This window comes from Vigna angularis, chromosome 6, assembly GCF_016808095.1.
Source record: "Vigna angularis cultivar LongXiaoDou No.4 chromosome 6, ASM1680809v1, whole genome shotgun sequence".
Taxonomy (NCBI): Eukaryota; Viridiplantae; Streptophyta; class Magnoliopsida; order Fabales; family Fabaceae; genus Vigna; species Vigna angularis.
This window is the reverse complement of record NC_068975.1, coordinates 30,103,727-30,124,118: the sequence shown is the minus strand read 5'-3', so window position 1 is coordinate 30,124,118 and position 20,392 is coordinate 30,103,727. Positions and strand designations below refer to the sequence as shown.

General features: G+C 32.0%; 2 protein-coding genes across 2 annotated transcripts; both read right to left on the bottom strand.

Annotated features, from left to right (window-relative positions):
- Positions 1 to 4,313: 4,313 nt before the first annotated feature.
- LOC108341601 (protein argonaute 2) lies at positions 4,314 to 8,919 on the bottom strand. The gene is made up of 3 exons (XM_052879308.1): positions 8,345 to 8,919; positions 6,726 to 7,932; positions 4,314 to 5,918 (listed from the first exon to the last, which is right to left on the bottom strand). The coding sequence occupies exons 1-3, from the start codon at positions 8,784 to 8,786 to the stop codon at positions 4,475 to 4,477; spliced, it is 3,093 nt and encodes a 1,030-aa protein (XP_052735268.1). The 5' UTR covers positions 8,787 to 8,919; the 3' UTR covers positions 4,314 to 4,474.
- A 3,990-nt stretch (positions 8,920 to 12,909) lies between these two features.
- On the bottom strand, positions 12,910 to 15,370 carry LOC108342013 (O-fucosyltransferase 23-like). Its single transcript, XM_052879755.1, has 3 exons — positions 15,018 to 15,370; positions 14,673 to 14,827; positions 12,910 to 14,597 (listed from the first exon to the last, which is right to left on the bottom strand). Exon 3 carries the CDS (start codon positions 14,544 to 14,546, stop codon positions 13,254 to 13,256), a length of 1,293 nt encoding a protein of 430 aa, XP_052735715.1. The 5' UTR covers positions 14,547 to 14,597; positions 14,673 to 14,827; positions 15,018 to 15,370; the 3' UTR covers positions 12,910 to 13,253.
- Between the last annotated feature and the right edge of the window lie 5,022 nt (positions 15,371 to 20,392).

The following is a 20,392-nucleotide window of genomic DNA, read 5'->3' as shown; positions in this document are numbered from 1 at the left end:
CCAAAATATAGTATAAACTATATTATAGATCTATCACATATAATAATATAGAAGACCAGTTATCCATGAGTTGTTAAAGTATTTTAACAGTACAGTTATCATATTTACAATAAGAGTTCTAGATAAACTGAAAATGTCGATCATTTTTAACTTTACAATAACTAATAAAGTCTGGTACAGATTAGAAGAACAAGCCGAACGGTTCCAGAACTACGTTTAAATCGAACGCTGATACAAAATAATACTAATCCTACTGACCGAACGGTCCTAAGGTACAACTTCAATATTCTCCCCTTCTAAAGCTTCTTCCAGCATACCCTCGTCCCCTTCTGCTCACATCCACAGGATGATCATTGCAACAGGAAGGATGACCGAACGAACAACATAGACAAGACAGGAGAGTAGGGTAAGCTTATGTAATTTAATTAGTCATAAAAACCGAACAGATTCACATATAGCATAAAATCATCACACATGCAATTTCATACAATAATCGATAGGAATTTTACATGCAATGACCAACCACTGACTTGACTTATCCGGATTGTATGAATAACGTAGCTACGACGTTTATGCACCCAGATGGTTTAGTAGTTGGGATGCCCTCAACAGCTGTCACCCAAGGTTAGTCCGTTATACCTCGCCCAAGTTCACCTTATGGACTAGGACCTCCTGTCATTCTCACACATGAGTTACTCTTCTCTAGTTGAGAATGAGTAATCACAGAATATTAGGATAAACGTCAGTTAAGCTATAACCACATTCATACTTTACCATTGAATAACCATCCATGAGATATTCCTCCTTAAAACACTCGTTCATATCCATATAATACAAATCACATCATACTTTAATGTCATCATACTTCTTCATTTATACAAATCAAACCGAACAGTAAAACACCACCACCCTTGAGAACGATCGAACAGAAAGATCCACAAATCTTGTGAACAAGACCGGACGGAAAATCACTACCCATATGTGATCATGACCGCTCGGTCATTTAAAGAGCAAGACTCAAGCATGAGCCGAACACGATTTTAGGGTCGAACACTAGAACAATCAAATACTAAAGTTAAACCCGAGCACTTAAATCTTAGACCGAACCCTTATGATTTAGAACGAATACTATTGTCTTAGACCGATCACTATTGGCTTAGGCCGAACACTATCAGCTTAGGCCGAACACTTAGAATTTAAAGTATGATGACCAATACAGACCGAGTGCTAGTACAAGACTGAGCACTATTGAGACCGAGTGCTAGTACAAGATCGAGCACTATTGAGACCGAGTGATAGTACAAAGACCGAGCACTACTGAGACCAAGTGCAAGTACAAGACCGAGCACTACCGAGACCGAGTGCTAGTACAAGACCGAGCACTACTGAGCTTATATAAAATGAATAAATAGATTCGATCGCACAACTACGAAACCTTATTTATAACTGAGGATAAATATAGTATCTAAGATTTAAATTATATTGAGTACCTTAATTAGGCTGATTACTAAGTAGAAATAGAAAACTATACTTAGATCGAACGTTTATTTTCAAATATACTAATAAAAGACCGATCGGTCATTAACTGAAATTCTCCATAGAATGAGAATTCAGTTAAGACTGAACACACCAAGAGAAATCGAACGGTCACGAATGACTCTCGGTGACAATTAATGAATTATGCACAAATACTGCAGAATCATGATCAAGTTCCATTCCTACCCAGTTCACACCATTTATTAATCATAAACACATACAAACGAACATACAATAACATCTATAGTTCATATCAACCAAATAACTAAACAAAACATCATTCAAACATGCAATCATTCAAAACAGAGAATCATAATTAAATTACAAGTTTCCCTTACCTCTTAACTTAACCGAACGCTCACAGTTGCAGTAAATAGCTCACCACCAAAAATCTTATAAACATATGGTTCACCGATTGATGAAACTAGATCAAACAAAAAACCAAAAATGTGATCAGAATTTAATAGAAGGAGGTAATAAACTCATGCAACCAGAAACTTGGCTTGCATGTGCTAGAAACAAACTTTCTAAGAAGAGGATAACTTACCAGCTCAAAACAACAACTTGATCAATGCAAAGTGAAGTCATTGACACCAGGAGGACTCAGGCGTTGCCTGATTGATAATCGGAAGAAGAAAAATGTAAGAATTTGTAGAGAGAATTAAGAGAATTTTAGAGAGAAGGAGGAGAATGGAAAAATTCAGAAGATTGGAGTGAAACGGTGCATGCAGAAAAGTGACACGAAAATCTGAAAACTTGATTTATATACCACCGTCGAAACCGATCGTTCACTCGGCTGCTCACACCTGTCTTCCACTTTCTGAATTTCAAAACCCTTACACCTACACCTCGCTTCCACTAAAACAGAATTTAAGGGTTTTGACACATAGTAGTTAAATATGTTTACATTTAACATGTGTGTTTACTTTTTATAAAAAAAATCATTACGTTTTTAAGTAATTTTTAAAGTATTTGTTTTAGTTTCTATAGTCAATTTTTGTTAAAAAAATGCTGATGCTATCGATGATAATGACATTATGTTAAACATGTCGGGGGCAAAACCAAATTTAACTTGTTACGAAGCATTAAAACAATAGTATCGTGTTTGTACGAATTATAGAAAAAGAGACTTTCCAAGAAAATAGAATTATTTCCATGCTATTTTCAAATAATTCTTTTTTCACTATTCTTAGTATTGAACCATTTTTGGATTAGAAATGCAATTAATTTAAGTTTTATATTGAATAAAAGTGAAAAATTTTGGGTAATTCATAAAAAAAAACTAAAAAATTTATTATGTTAAAGTTTAAGATCGAAGATATTCTGAATTTTGTATGGATGAATTTTTATCTTATTAGTGTTATATAAATATTTAAATTTTAATATTTTTAGTTGAAAATAAAACAATAAAATTTGAGGTGTTGTTTCAATTTTTCTTTTACTTACAGTTCAAGTTTGTTTCGATATAAGGTAAAGAAAACATTTTTGTATTCATAAGAAACTGTTTCTCAAACAATAAATAAATATTTAGTTGAAGCAGTATCTGTGGAAGAAAGTAGCCGAACGTAGGAAATCGGAAATCCTAAGAAATAACTTTTTGAGTGTTTTAAACGAACGATGATGAGTGAGGGTGGGAGATCTACCACCTGGGAATGAATTCTAACGGTTAGGATTCATTGGTTCTAAAATGAGTGGATAGGATTCACTAGGAAACTTCACTTGAGGTGTCTAATAAAAGGTGTGATGGAATGTAACAATCCAAGGTAGTGTAACCTTCAAAAGTCCTCTTTATACAATAAACTTATGTCTGTTTTTGTTAATTTTTATTAAATATTTTAATTTATATTATATTGTTAACAAGATATGAAATAATAAATAAAGAAGGGTGTCAAATAGTCTTTTTCCACAACTCAATTCATATTTTAAATCAATTATGACTTTTTTTATCAGGTGTGTGTGATCCTATATTGGATTAATAGACTATTTTAACATATTTAAAAATTCTAAAAATGGTTTTTAATCTAACTATTAAAAATAAAGTATATATTTTAAACTGAGTTATATTGATGAAATTAACTTTAGTTTAAAATTATAGTAACTTAATAAATAATTTCTAATATGTATTATAAAAATAATATTAATTTTATTTTTTGAATTATTATTATTTTAAAAAGTAAACCCACTCATAAGTTTACGGATTAGTTTGACTAAGCTCATTTAATCCATTATCTAAGTAATATAAACCAAAATACCAATTTCAATTAAGTTGCAATATTTTGGGAGACTCAACCGTTTAAAGTCCAATTTGACCTAATCAATTTAATGAAAATACTAGTCTTAGACATTTAAAAATAATATGATCAATCCTATGTATATATGCATACATGGGTTTAATTTAATCATTACAATATTATTAATATATGTGATCATATCTCTACGCAAACAAATCACATGAGCATGATGACAAAATTACACAGGTAATACACACAAGAACTACACATTGCTCAAGCATTTCCACAAAAAAAAAATTAAGAAAAAAAAGAACTTATAAACATTACAAGAATATTTTGTTTGGACTGGTTTTAATATAACTTAACTAGTTGTTTAATTTCCAAGAGATAAGGTTCGTCTTCTAGGATTCTTTTTGTAAAATGAAACATTACATATCATCTAAAGTATTCTAACTATAATCATCATATTCTTCTGTATTTTGGATATTAGCCATGATAAGGTTTGATTAGATGGTACAGATATGCCTTGCGAATAAAAATAAAAAGTATAATAGAAAAAAAAAAGATGATTTGAAGACAGAGTTTATAGATTCGCGCACAAACTTGACTATTTCGAGCGGAAAAGGCGGAATATGCAATACATGTATAAACAGAGAGAAGGTATAAAGTTTTTGCACAAGTTGTGGAAGAGTGGACCTGAAGTCCTTTTAGATAAAGAACATTATGTTTTGTAGGTCAGCATGCAGCGCGTAAAATCCCTGTTCAAATGAAGTGGTTCGTGAGAGTGAGGAAGCATCTTTTGCTGGCTTTGGAGATTGCATCCCAATCCTTGCTTCATGGTATAATCGTCCTCTATAAGCAGCAAGGTCAGCATAATAAACAGGAGGAACTAAAGATACAGGTTTAGTGCACTTGGCAAAGGTGAAGCACATCTCGTATATGAGCTTCTGCAATTCATCAGATGTAAACTTGTGCTCGTCCCATAAAACATGGTAATGAGTAGGCTTGCTTGTACCTAGGTTTCCATAGTAACTACAAAGGTAGAAGTCAAACTCAAAAGGGTGTATAACTCTTGTGTCTACAACTGTTCCTGGTAATATATTGCCACTAGAAGATCCATCCCTCCAGCCCTCTGGAAAAAATCGAGTTTGATGTCGTTTTTGTGCCACAATAAGAGTGATCGTTGGAAAGTAGTTTACTCTTTGAAATGCTCTCTTCAAATCAAGCAGTTCTTCGTTAAGAACCATGTCAAACTGGTATTCACTCACCCCATCACGAAAAATAACAATTCTTTCAGGCCTAACTCCATTCATACTCCTATAGCATGAAACAAGCTCAAGGCAAACATCCCCAAAGCTCAGTATTTTCTCACTTCGATTGTATTGTGGGCATACACGTGCTGCATAACGATTTGCAGCAGGCCAGTTAATAGTAGCGACCACAGCAGCAATTGATGGACTCCTGGTGTCTTGATAACCAGGATGGTTGACATCAGCCCCTAAAAACATCACATGTCCTTCACCCACAAAGTAAGGGAGCCCATTACTGAGCTCCACGTTACTGCCTCCAAGTTTGGCATTGATCTTGAGAGCCAGATTGGTATAAAATTTGTCCTCGGCTTCATTCGCACCGTTAGACAAGCAGCATTGTGTTACTATCCCAAGTTTGGTCTCAGCAATCCATTTGAGGTACTTGTAACCAGAACTTTTTTTAGCCATTACACACATAAGAAATTGCAGGTGTACTTGGTTATATTTACAAATGTTGTTAATTTTCTCAAGTAACTCAGATAGCAAATCATAACTCGCAAGTATCTTCATTGAAGATTCTTCATACCAAATGGGCTCCTGCATGTATATACCCAATTTCTTGTATTTGCCTATAAGCTTTTGAATGAAATCCTTGCCTCTTAATTTGTACCTAAATGGCCCAAGACTAGTGAAATCAATAATGCCCCAATGCTCAACTGGTTTACCTTCCACCATTGATCTTCCAGCAAGATTCCAGTGACATTTCTCCAGATCCACTGTTAATTTAATGGTCTCTCCATTTGGATCACCTAACTTTAATTCTGGAGGGCCAAGTACTCGTCCTACAATAGTTGTCATAGTTGTGTTGACACTCATTCCAAAATTTTGAGTAAAACCACCCCTGCCAAATGAAAACATTGTAATGAGACGTGTCTCCTACAAATGAGAAGATGAAGATAGTGTTCCAATCATATAACCACGAATATATTAACAAAAGCATTACAAGGTAACGAATACAAGTATGTGCACGTTTGCATTTATACATGCAAACTAGAACAATTGCTACACAGCTGAGCATCTTGTTGATAATTTCCTGGTTTGAAATTAACCACTGTCATAATATTAAGAAAAGTAACTTCATATGTATTTCATCTGGAATTTAATAATATAATTTTCCTAATTTCGTGAGGGGTCGCATTAGCAGTGTGATTCATGTCACGTAATAACTGTCAATTTTATTGTACTTCAAGGAACAGTCTTCATTTTCCTGGTATTAATAGGTTCAATGAAGTGTAATTGTTTCCCGCTACCAACTACGGTTGTCCATCCTAGTACTATGTTTCTTGTTTAAACTACCCAAAGAATTATCCAACTTCCCCGTTGGCAGTTAGTACCACCAGAGCATATGGACCAAACTTATTGAGGGTCTTGCACTTGGCACCTGGTAGATATTCCATGCTTGGTTGACATGTTTTTCACAAAGAGTATGAAGTTTAGGGGATCATTTTCACCTTTTAAAACCCTATGCCTAACCTGCTCGTGGGCTCAATTGTAGAGGGCATGAAACTTGTAATTTAGTCTTTAAATAAGTACGCGTGACCTAAATCCATCATTGACATCACATGTAACTGTAACTAAGAATCCTGGAATGTGATAATGCAAGTTCCAAACATAAAGAAGTAATGCAATAGGAATAACATTCCCTTACCTGCAAGGTCCATCACTAGACTGCACCATCTTATGTATTGCACACTCCCTCTCATTTGGGTGAGCAAGTGACATTGTTTTCAATGTATTTGCAGAAATACTACCCAGACGCTCTTTGGGATATCTTTGGCCCTCAACTAGAACACAGAATTCCATGGGTACATAGTTCTTCTTGTCTTTACCTAAATCTAGACAAGGAATATCTTTGTACATAATTTCCTTGCCATATTTGTCTTTAAAAAAGGTAAGAAGACTAACATCCTTTGGGCGATTCCATCCACCGGTATTGTCAATGGAAAAAGTGACATACCTTGTAGTCATAGGAGTTAATCTTGAAATAATGTATTTCCGATTGCTTTTACGATGAGTCACACTGACTTTCAATCCAACAAGTGCATCCTCAACAGATTTCCTAAATTTTTCGAATTCATCCAATTTAAAGTTATCAATACACTCATGCAAGAAATCCAAGACTGGCATTCCCTTTCGAAAAGCCAGAACTGAGTAGTCTACACATAAGGACAGACCCTGAGATGTAGGCTTTAAACTATGCTGAAATCCCCCAACAGCAATTATCCCATGGTGAAGATCCTTCATTACTACAGGAGGATTTGTGGGATAATAGCGTCCTCCTACAGAAACAGTTCGTCTAGCAGGATTCTCTTTCACCACCACATCCATACCTTGTAAAATATCCCTAGGATTGGAGAGGTTATGCCCACTAAGATAGTCCATTAGCTTGCAAAGCCTGAGTTTATTAACAAGAGTTAATGTAACACTATACGAAATGATCTTTTCGTCCTCTCCATCAGCGATCTCCACAGTAAAGGTCTCTTCTGGTAACTGTACTGCACTATAAATATTTTTTGCACCGTCATGTGCAGTCATCTCCAAGGGCAACCTCTCAGGATCGTCAGAAAACAGTTTCTCTCTGATCATGGATAGATCAGACTTTGATAATTTCTGAGGCTGACCAAATTTTGAAGAAACCTTAGGCTTGACACCAACACTATAATGCATTATGGTACGCTCTGGATCAAACTTAACAGGAAAATGATTGACACGGAGTCTGCTAGTTAGAATTGCTATCGTACCACCATTATCAGGTCTCTGAATAGGTGATATTCTATCCTTTTTATCATGAGTATAAGTTGATGTAGGTAACTGTTTTGATATTTGTAGTTTTTCCAGCTTGGGAACAACGGAATCTGCAAGGAAAATAAATAGCTAAAAAACAAATCAACAAAATAATCACACAATTTCTAAACACATCTTACTATCAGTTTGGTTAAACATATGTTAGAATTATTACTTAGTACACATTATTTTCAATTTGGAATTACTATGATCAACAGTTTGCAATTTCAAAACCTTATTAGAATTTCACAAGTTTAAAGGGCTAATACGAAATGAATATTCTCTTTCATCGACTTCAATGCTAATTTACTTGGTGTCCACTGTAATGAATGATTATAGGGTGAACACTAACACTCCATGTTTTGGCCTGCCACGAGAGGAATCTTTCGGCAGTTTCTACAATCCCTATTCGCAGTCTTAAAACATGAACACGGAGAGCAAGTAGCGAGAGGAACAAATAATTTCCTCGAACAATGAATATACCTGTAGCCGGAGCAGCTCGCCAAAGGTCGTTAGGGTCACCGCGTCTTTCAACGCCACTGGAACTCGACGCACTAGGTTTGCGAACACTGTAATTCTGGTCCCACGGAAATGCCGTTGAACTTGTTTTCGATCGTCTCCATTCAGGTTCCCAAACACTAGTACTGGCACTGGCACTGGCACTGGCACTCGCGCTTGGCTTTGAGCGCCTCCATTCTGGTTGGAGAAGAATTTCCTCTTCGCCGCCACGGTTGGAAGGTTCGGAAGGAGGAGCGCTTGGTCTTCGACGGCGCCATTCAGGTTGCAGAATGAGGTCCGGCTCAGTTCCACTTGGTCCTCGGCATTCTGGCCGCAGATTCGGTTCCTCAGGCGGTTGCGGTGGCGGAATTCCTCTTGCGGTGTGACCGCTTCGTTGGGCTTGGCTACCGCCAGCACCAGTTTCCATTAGTGGAAGGAGTGAGGGTTAGAGAAAGGACAATAGGAGAATGATTTGAAATGGAGAGAGATTATATAGGAATTCACTCCACTCACCAAAATGCCCTGTCCCTTTTCTTCTTTTTCAAAAACCACACTACCCACATTCCTTCACAATCCTTTATTCATATATTTTATCATTCAACCAAATTATAAAAATATATTTAAATTAATATTATTAGCAAAAACACCTCTATTCATGCTTTTATTATATTAAATATATATAATTAATTAATGAAAGAGAAAATTAATATCGTTTAATATGTATACATATATATAATCTTGTAAAAAATATGTAACTTTTATTTTAAAAGATAAGTTACTTAGGTGTTTTAAAATAAAAAATAGTAAATTATTTATTTTATTAAATAAAGAAATTTATTAGTTTTAATTTATTAAAGAGTAGAATAATTTAATTAGAAAATAAAACTAAAAAAATTGAAAACAATGTCTAGTAATTTGGTTTACAAGTAATTGTATTTTATTTTTTGTGCGAATGAGTTTTCGTGTATTATATTTTTGTTTTGTTGTACTCATAAACGTCGGAGCTTGTATAGGTATTTATGAGTGAGTAGAATTTGTAGAAACTCCTTAATCAGCCTGCTAAAGGAACATAAGAAGTTGAATTTCTGCATTTTTTTTAACTCAACCCAACATAATTTATTCTTAAACAGGTTCAATTAGATTGTGTCAAGATTTTTGTATTTTTTTTTATTAAAAATATAGTTCCAAATACGAAAACTTAATTAAAAAAATAGCATAATATTTTTGCAAAAATTAAAATAGTATTGGAAATAAACTAATAATAAATTATAACAATTTTTTCCAAACTAAATAAAGATTAAAAAAAATACAACATATGCATGGTTTATAACACAATTAAAAGAGTAGAGTTTAATCCAATTTAATTGGATCAAGTTAAATCATCGAGTAATCCAACTTAAAAAATATCATAATGAAATGCACCTATATTTATGGTTTTGATGGAATCAAACTTTACTGCTTCTAGAAATCTACTTCTAAAAATAATTATTATAATTATAATAAAAATGAAGATAATTTTTACTTTATTAAAATATACATGTACTTGAATTAATATATTTAGTTAATATGTATAAAATTCAAAATTAATTTTATTAATGTTACTTAAATTTGAAACATATATTTTATTATTGCTGTGTTAAGAAGTTTCTTCATTTAGATCAAATACTTATTTGTTTTGTAAATAATAAAACAAGTCATAATAAAAATATTATAAATGATAATTTGTCTAATATTTAATCGGTAAAAATTAGTTTGACACATTGTTATGATACGCTTATATTTCAAATCTAGTATAAAAATAAATATCCATTTAAAATATAATATTTATGAGAGATTTAAGATTAAGAATTAATATTCACACTACTAATAGATAATCAAAACACATTATTCAAAAAATTAAAGTGAACGATAAAATAAAAAGCAGATTCATTTTTACGAATATATGATATTTAGAAAATAATAAATAAATAAATTTAATTATATTTAACGAACAAACATATAATACTACCTAAAAAATATATTAACACAGTGGGGTTCTTTCAACAATAAAAATGTATTTAATCTCAGCTAATTTATTTCAGTATTTATTATCCTATAATTTCCCCCCTAGTTTTCTCTTATATTTCCACCTTGTATTTACATTATAAATACATGGTCACTAAATTCAACTAATATTGCAATGAAAAAAAAAAGAGTTTTACTAATAGAATAAAATTAGTAAAACAAAATTAAAATTAATATAACACGACAATTTTAAAAAATCAATTGAAAAGTAAAGGAAAAAAGTGAACATAACATGAAGTCGCGAATGAAGCTTCGTTAAATGCATGTATACAGTACCTTACTATTTTGTGAAAGAGATCGTGAATTTCTCACACAGAAATGACTAGAAAAAAAAAAAATATATATATATATATATATATATAGAGAGAGAGAGAGAGAGAGAGAGAGAGAGAGAGAGAGACTGTAAAATAATGCAGCAGAGAAGATAGATATAGAGATGAAATTAGTTATTATACATTATCAAGAAAAAATAAACTAAATGATTAAATCAGTGCAATAATAGAACATGTACGAGGTAACACATTATAGAAAATCTAAAAAAGAAATGGCACCATTTTTTACTTTTGGGAATATTATTTTTGGTCCTCAAATATGGAATACTTTTTTATTTTAAGAATAAAAAAAAATCATAAATTTGAAAAAAAAATCCTTGAACACTAAATCTGATAAATTAATATGACTTTTCTACGCATTTATTACCTTTCAAATAATAAACTAAATTGTTTAAATAATATTTTAAAAAAATATATAAAACTGTTACTATGGATTTATAGTTGGCCGATAGGATACGGTGACAAATTGGATGGAGAATATCCAACGGTTGACGTGCCAGAAAATATTTTGTGACCGTTCAATTCTCATAGTTGTTGAACAGAGTTAAGGCACAATTAATGTCATGACCGACTGTTCTTAAGAGGTTAAGGTTTGCATTAATGATCATTAAAAGGTAAATTAACTTGTCAGATTCCTATAACCAGATCACCCCCATATACCGTTCCAGCGCGGAGTGAAACGTTGTATCCTTGTCCCATTTCAGCAGGAAAAAAACAAAAGTATTTTTATTTGTAAATTTGAGTAAGTAAAACTATTAAGTAGAGAGTACAACTTGATATAATATCTTTTTTAGTCTATTTTGTATTTTGACACATAAAAGTGAGTTTGGTTAAATATTTACACATAAAAATTAAAAACTAATTTTGTTGATCTACCCACATAATGATTGACTCATGAATTTGTGGATAAGTTCACATAAATAAAATCTTAAACAAAATATTATTCAAATGTCGTAGCAATAATTTTATTTTAATATTTTATATTTTTATTAGACCTTTTGAGTTGTTTGACTTAAAAAGTAAAAAAAAAATTATAGGTTATCCGGCTAGTCCGTTTCGACCTATCAGGTTAGTTGATTAAAATACTTATTATGTATCATACTTTTTCTATTAGTAAGGAGATCAATCCACATACATGACATGTCCCACACTTTTTCTTAAGAGGTGACATGTTATCACTTTTTTAAACTTAATTACTCTTTTGGTTTCCACTTTCATAAGAAAGTTTCAAGTTAATCCTTATTTTTCAAAATGTTTCAATTGTGTCCTATGTTAAAAGTCATGTCAGTTTTAAAAAAAAATACTAATAATATTAACATGTCAAACAACATTACATGATGTCACATGTCATATTCACAATATGACATATAATCAGTTAGTATTAAATGATAGGCCAACGACAACCAAATGTCATTGTCTTGATTTCAATTTAATTCCTGTATATATATATTTTTAATTCAATATAGTTTTTTTTAAAAGTGCCTAATTTAGAGATTTTTCAAAAGTTAGGATCCAATTTAAATTTTCGGACAAAAATGGAGACAACTATTAAGGTTTTTTTTAATAAAAGTTTCTTCCTAAGAATGACTACAAACCGATCTCTATTTAAGTGACTAAATTGAAGTGTGAATAAGAAGAAACTTTATGCACCGAAAAGTTAGGTATCTCAAATAAAATGAGGCGACAAGCTTTGATACGTAAATAAAATCCAAAATTCATTCAACTACCCAGCACCTCTAGCTTAGGAGCAAGCCTTCTTCCTACTCTTTTATAGGTTCCTTTGTTATTAAATTTTGGCTAAGATCAGGAACAAGATTACGCTTCCTAAACTTTTTACATACATGAATCTTGAGAGTGAAGGATGGCTCTATGAATGCGTGAAAAAGTGAACTACAAGGACAAGTTAGAGTGTGAGAACTCGCCAAAGTCAAATTCTCAAGATTACAAAAACCACTAACTACTTTTTGCATCAATAAAGGAATCAAACACAAAATATAATAAAATGGTAACAGATTATTTCTAAAGATGGAATTCTCAAGATCATTCACAGAAGAAAATTAAAAATGATCCACTTTTTTTTCTTTAATAACTAAAATGGGTCCACTTTGTGATCTCGCAAGTGTATAAAAAAATAGACACAACCAGAGGATACAGTTATAGAACTCTTCTCTCAACCTTTTTCAATTCTCTCCCACTTGAACCCAATCAATCAACCACCCAAACTATAAACATAATGTATAAAGAAACCAAAACTTACCCTTTCGAAGGGGTTTCGTTTTTTAACAACAAAACAGTGTCAGACCTGAGAGTCGTGTTCCCAAAAAGTGGGTTCAATTTACATAACGAGAAACTGTACCTCAAATGTGTGTTCACTACATCAAAATCCTTCTTTCTAGTTGTCAATCATGCCCAGAAGTGAAAATGTTGAGCCAAGAAAAAGGGACTCTTAATCTACTCTATAAGTATGCAGCAGGAATGATTAATTAAACAAGGCACTGTTAACAGGAGATGTGATTGGTGCCATAGCTGATAGATTGAAGATTTGATTCTGACATGTTTGTAACCCATCTCTTTGGACCATTTGATGTTCCTGGTATGTTGTAAGCATAAGAAGGCCATCTTACATTTTCCCCACACAAGTTGGTGCCATTCATTCTTATCATCTTCTGTGTTCTTTCAAGAACTATAAGACTTGAAAATGTGGAGAAACTGTTTCCCACAAAGGTATCAGCTCTTAAACACACTTCATAGTCGATTGCAGACTGAATTAAATAGGGATACTTCTTGTAAATTCCATCGACACCAAGTTTTTTCTTCTCAAAAGGAACAAACCCATCTTCCCAACCTTCAAGTATGGAAGAATTGTTGAGGAGTTTATCAGCAACAGCAAGATAAACAACAACCGGAGTCTTCAAACCAGCAATGTTCCTAACTCTTTCCACTATCTCTTTCTTGTCACTGCAGATTTGACTAGCATTCAATCGCCGTTCTAATTTTTTACAATGAATCATCCAATCAATTTCTATCCTCATGTGGACAGCAACATATGGAAGGGGCTCAAAAGAAGGTCCATCATTGGTGATATTCTTCTGAATTTCCACTGCTTGAGTGTTGCCTGTTATCTTTCTTCCAACAGCTCTAATCCTAGACACAACCCTGTCTACTTCCTTAGCAATCTCTTCTGTCAAATACAGGCACTCAAAAATCCTTGCATAATCCTTCAGAGGCCAATGATCATGCCACAGGAAAGGATTCTTCCCTACAATCTGAATTACCTCGTGGTCATCAAAAGAGCCCTTACCATGCTCCTTCAATTGTGACAAATCTCTCTCCACTGTCCACCTCCTGCCACTTCCCTTTTCCATTTCCAGCACTTCTGTTCTATTCAAGACATCTGAATAGTGCCCCAACCGGACAAAACCACGACAAAGGGTATTAAACTTCTCAAACTGGAATATCTTGTCAAAGGAAATAGGTTGCAAGAGGTCAATTTCTTTGTAAAACAACGAGGCACTGAGGCTTGGCATCAACAATGTTCTGTTCAGCCTTCTAGCAGTAAGACAGGCCCTTGCAAATGCAATCTTCTGGTTGTTTAATCCCCAAACAATCTGGGGAGCTACCAAAAACTTATCTTTCCGGATTCCAAAATCGAAATTCAACAATGGAGTGCGTATATACACAAGGTTACTCCATTCAATCCTTTCAAAACCAGGGAAGGATGGAAACATCAGTGCTCTAAGAATCAAAACAGTAACAAGCAAAATCAAACATTTGCTAGTTACTGAATTCATTGCGCCGGTCTAGAACTTCGACAACACTTCCATGTATGACAATGATTCACTCTACCATCCAAAGCATCACCATTTTAATTTTTTTTTTCACTTTAACATAAAAAATCAGATTACAGCATCACTTACAAAATTGATCATCATCGATGTGGAGAAACAATGCCAACAAATTCGAAGGTGAAGACCCAATTTTGAAGGACCCCACAATCTGACTCAACGGATGAAAGGAATAACGAGAAAAACCACAAACTTGAAACAGGGGGTTCCCCTCCAACGATGAATATCTACAAAAGAAGAAGAAAGAAAAATCACAAGAATCAGCTATGCATTTGTGTGCTAAAAAATGAAATCTGACTATAAGTCACGGCGATACGTTCAACTGATCAAAGGAAGAAATGAGAAACACCATCATAGCCCATTCCTGTAACGACCCAGAAATTCAAAAAACAAAAGATACACGATACAATGACCCACCTTGAATAAACAAAATTGGGAGGTGAGGATTCGATGGGGTGTGATGAAAGGTGAAAAAGGAGCAACCTTGAGGCAAAAAAGAGTACTTGAGATAAAAGAAAGATGGGAAAGAAAGGAAGAGTTGAGTGTTGCAAAGAGAAAAGAAGGGACAGGAAAAGTTGGTAGAAGGAGAGAGAGTACATAAAAAAGAGAAGGAAAAGTGAGGGAATAAGCTGAAGGTGAAGGAAGAGGACAAGGAAGATACGATGTTGCAGTTGCAGAGGGAATGCCTGCTGTGTAACAGAGCCAAAAACCAAGGCCAAAGATGCGTATGTTACGGAAAAGCTTTAAGCACGTTTACTTTTTTCCTTTCTCCTTTTCCCATATTCATATGCTAGCTAAGCGACTCAAATGGAAACTTTTATACAAGATATTAATAGTTAGGTTTAACGTGTACTTATTTTTATTTTTGTTTAGAATCTCAAACATGACCATCTCTTTTTTAACATCTTAATTGGATTCTTATTTTTATAAAATTGAATTAAATTAATCACGGCGTTAAATAGAACATGTTGACTGTGTAATTTTTTGTTATGTGGAATTAAAAAGTGATTGAACTTTTTTTATTTATTTTTGAATTAAAAAATAGAGTTTAAAGTGAGGACAAAGTTGGAAAAGGCCTTTTTAAGAATTTAGGTCTTTTTATTTATAATTGAAAAAAGAAATTGATTAGGGATACAAACTTTTTTAAAGTAGAATTAAGATTAATTAATGAAATGATTTTTTTTATTTAATGTTAATTTCTATTCCTAATTAGTTTCTGCATCAGATTTGGTAAGTTTAAATAAAATTAAAATTTCCTTGTTTTATTGTTAATGGATGATCACTTTAAAGAGATCCTGAACAAGGTTTTAGACTTTGGGTTCAGCTTTAAACCAAGAAACACAGTGGGTCGCGCAAGGGGCAAACCTTCCCCAATCTCGCAGGCAACCGACCTGGAGAATCATCTATGGCGCTGCGATGGCAGCAAGTGCACGATGAGGGCGTCGCCGATGGTGCAGTGATGGCGCGATTCAAATAGAACCCTTCTTTCCTCTATCCTTTAGCGCTTCCTCGTAGAGAGAGAAGGGTCAGGTTCAACAAAGACGGCGTGGCGGAGGTTTACTTTCTCCTCTTCGTTTTAGATCGCGGCGTAAGAGGGAGGCTTCCTCCTCCTTTTCGTTTTTGTTTCGTCTTATAGGGGGAAAGAGATCTTGGCGGTTTGTGGCGTAAGGGCAGTGACGCCGTGATTTGGCGAAAGTAGCGGCAGTATCGAGTTTAGGTTTAGGGTTCCTGTTGTTCTCTGATTTTGGGGATTAGGGTTTGCTGAAATTGGGAAATTAGGGATTTCTGGTGTAATTGATTTTTTATTCGAATTGAATTGGTGATTTACGTATTGTTTTGGACCTATTGAGACATTAAACCTAATAGTTAAAAAGGTAAAGTTTCTATGCAGGTAAGAGACTATTTTAAGTCTTCTTTTTATTATAATTAAATGAAGATTTTATTTTAACATTGACCAAGAATGTTATAATTTCAACAATAATATTATAATATCAGTAATAATATTACTATACTTTTTTTTGTTGTTGAAGATTTATGAACCTAAGTTTAAGAAAACTATCCACCTTAAATTTATTTATTATGTACTCTTATCTAAATTTAATTTAACTTTATTTTCTTATATATGAGTGTATTTGCAATTAAAGATATTATCTTTTTATGCATTTTCAATAAAATTTTGAAAAAATAGACTAAAAAGATATGCGTGACATTAATTATGGTTTAGGGTTTAGTATAGATATAGATAATACATAATATATAAGATGATTTTAGCATTTAAAAAAATAACTTTGAGACATAAACAAGAGAGGGTAGACAAAATAGAGGTAGATGATTGGAAATATAAATTTATAAGTATGATTGAACTGATAATTTGAAATAATTTATTACAGAAATAGTAAATAACACATGATATGTACTTCAAGTAATTAATTGTATGTAAATTTGCGTTTTCTTATAGAGTTAAGAAATTAGTTATGAATCAAAGTATCATTTAAAAATATTATATATAATAAAGATATACTTATAAACTGAAAATTAAAGAAAAAATAATTAAATATATATAATATTTATAATATCTAATTATATTTAATTCTAACATTCAAATTCATTTTTATGAACAATTTATTTAAAATATTCATGATAAACTAATTTGAGATTTAATAGTCTATTTTTTGCCAATGCAAAAACATTCTAACACTTATTTTTTTATCACCAAGTTATATTAATTTAATAGTAGAGCATTTGGTTGTTTTAATCTTTTTTAAATATATATATATATATATATTGTTTTTACCATTCCTGGATTATGTTTAGATATACGTGTGATTTTAATTTTATCATTTTGTTCCAGTGGAGAATGTAGTGAACTAAGGTTTCGTGGACTAGTTGTATTGTACTCTCTTACTACGGATAAAGTACACAATGTGTCTTTTAAGGTTTCGTATGTTTTTAGTTTAACATCTTCTACATCCTAATAAAGTATATATGGTTTTATAATTTAATGTTTCTTTAATTTTTACCATTTATTGTTTTGTTGTATATATTTGTATAATTGAACATTAAATAGATATATTTTTCTATTCAGATTATTTGTAAACATATTTAAAAAATTAAGTACATTTTAATTCTGATAGATTTAATATTAATTTTATCTCTTTTATTTCTTTTAAATCAAAATGATTAGTTAAAGTAAACTGTTTTGATTGATTTAAAACATGATAAAAATAGATGTAATTAGTTAAATTAATTTTGTCTTTAAGTGAAGATGAGTCTTCTAAGTTAAAAGAGAGTATAAATTCCTGAACCTTGAAAGGTATAAGTGAGAGAAAATTTGTTGGGATGTCTTTCAGTAAAATTACAAGGTTATTGTTTTTTTCACCTTATAATTATTAACTGCACTTTCATAATAAAGAAAAAATAAATAAATATTTATAATTACCACCACCCGCTTCCATCATCATCACGATTGTAGAGAGAAAAAAAAGGAAAAATGCTGCAGAAAAAGAAAAAGAGTGAAAAAAAAACTTGTTTAGGAAAGCTTTTTCCGAAAAACTTCCGAACCATATATTTTAGGGTAAAATAGTCATTTTGAAAATTTGAGCTGGTGCGTGAAGAAATTGATGGGTGCAGGAAGTAAAAGTTAAGTTATAATTTTTACTTGATTTTAAGTTTGTCTTTGTTCATATTTGAAAATATTATTATTTTATGTAATAAACACTTATTTCTACAATTGATTTCACCTCTTAGACCAATATTTAATATTAATAATTTTTATTATTATGAGAAATTAATTGGATTTTAAAAAAATGGCCTATCATCTATTTTTTCCAAAACCTTTTTTTTGTGGGAATATCTGACGTGAACTTGTGAATCTAAAGAAGATAATAAGAAAAAAAGGAAAAACAAAAATGGTTGTTGTCAGCGAGAGATGAAGGTATATCGAGTATGGAAATATGGCTTGTAAGGTAAACCCCATTAAAGTGAATTCTAGATTAATCTGAAGGCTATTCCTTGATTTGGTTAGGTTAGTAGATTATTAATTTGTAGAGATTTAACGATCAATTTAATAAAATAAAGGAGTAATTTAAGTAAAAATTTAATGGTATACATGATTAATTTGATTGAAGGTGTTAAAACAAGATGAACAACAATGTAGACTTGATATAATCTTTTAGGCGTGAATACACACTTTTTTAAAAACAAAACAATATTTCGTCTCTTATCACGAAATCCGCTTTTGAGATAAAAAGAAAAAATACAGCGATAATACTCACTCTTAGTATTAGCGTCAAACAAGAATAAAATTCTTACGAATTGATTTGTGTGTTAAGTGAACGACGGAATGCAGAGAAAAATCTCTTTATTATCTATACATGATCCATTTATATAGATGTTGATCAACCATCATTCAAATCCAAGAGATACTAGATTCTGATTAATTACATTTTTTTCATAACTTTTCATGAATGATTGTAACTCTTCATTAATAATTGTAACTCTTCATTGATTATAATTATTCATAAATAAATGTAACTCTTCATGAATTGTTGTCTAATACTCTTAAATTTCAAGAGAAGGTTGATAAACTGTTTTTAGTATTAGAAAAAAATTATTTGCATCTCTCAATTTTCATACCTTTCCAAGATATGATAAAAAAACATTCTTTTCATTTTTGTCATTACTACAAACCAACTCGATTCAACTTTTATATATAGAGTGAAAGAAAAATAATTTTTTTTATATCTTTTAGGATATTTTATTTTATTCATTTAAAATTCCTTCCAAACTTTCTTAAATTTAAATTTTTTCTAATTACTTTATCCGAATTATAATATTTTAGTATAAAATCTAAATTATATCATCCAAACAAAACCAAAGATAAAAGGAACAAGCTTATGAATTTTTTCACTTATATATTATTCACGTTACTCATTTTTATCAATATTAGACATTTAACTCAGACTGAATTTCTACTAACTTTGAATTGTGATTTGAAAAGGAATCTTACAAAAGTTTAAACTTATCAATTCAAAATGCTTTTTTTCACGATTTGTGTTAACCATATGCAATTCCCTTTTTGTGGTCCCTCCTTTATATTCTCTTAGATGCCATGTTCTTGAACCGATTATGAAGTGTGGTTGATATATCCTCCAAGTTTTGAGACCGCATTGTTAAGAAACTGCAATAAAGAGTGGCACGTGATCACGTGAACATTGGAAGAGGGAAGAAAGGGGACCATAGATATTTTTTATGTACTTTCTGTTATATTGTGGCTTAGATTGCTATCTTCTTTTGCAGTGATGCTTTTTTGCGTAGGCATGGGTTTCTCCCATATGCATTACAGGACAATGCAACAAACGTATTGATGGGGATACCCATTATCATAATGGCTCCCAACTGATAGCAAAATCAACATATATGAAACATTTATTCATTCATTTTTGAGATTCAGTGTAAAAATGCATTTGGGGTCCCCCAATTGGATCATGCTTGATGCCTCAATAAGAGGATTTATCATATCAGTTTTTTTATCTTTTGCTCCAAAATACTGGTAGAATGAGTAAACTCCTATTGTACTACAGCTACATAGGCACCAATGACATATTTGGTAGTTATCATAGGCTATATAGGTATAGGTTTTCTTACAATTTAGAATGGTCATATCATGTTAGAAGGCCAATTTTTCAGTTTGGAGCTTACGAAAAAAATTAAAGAAATGTTCCCTCCAAATTGGTTTCTTGTAATGAATGATCCAATTACATGTCAAATTATTTGATGCAGTTTGTCTACTA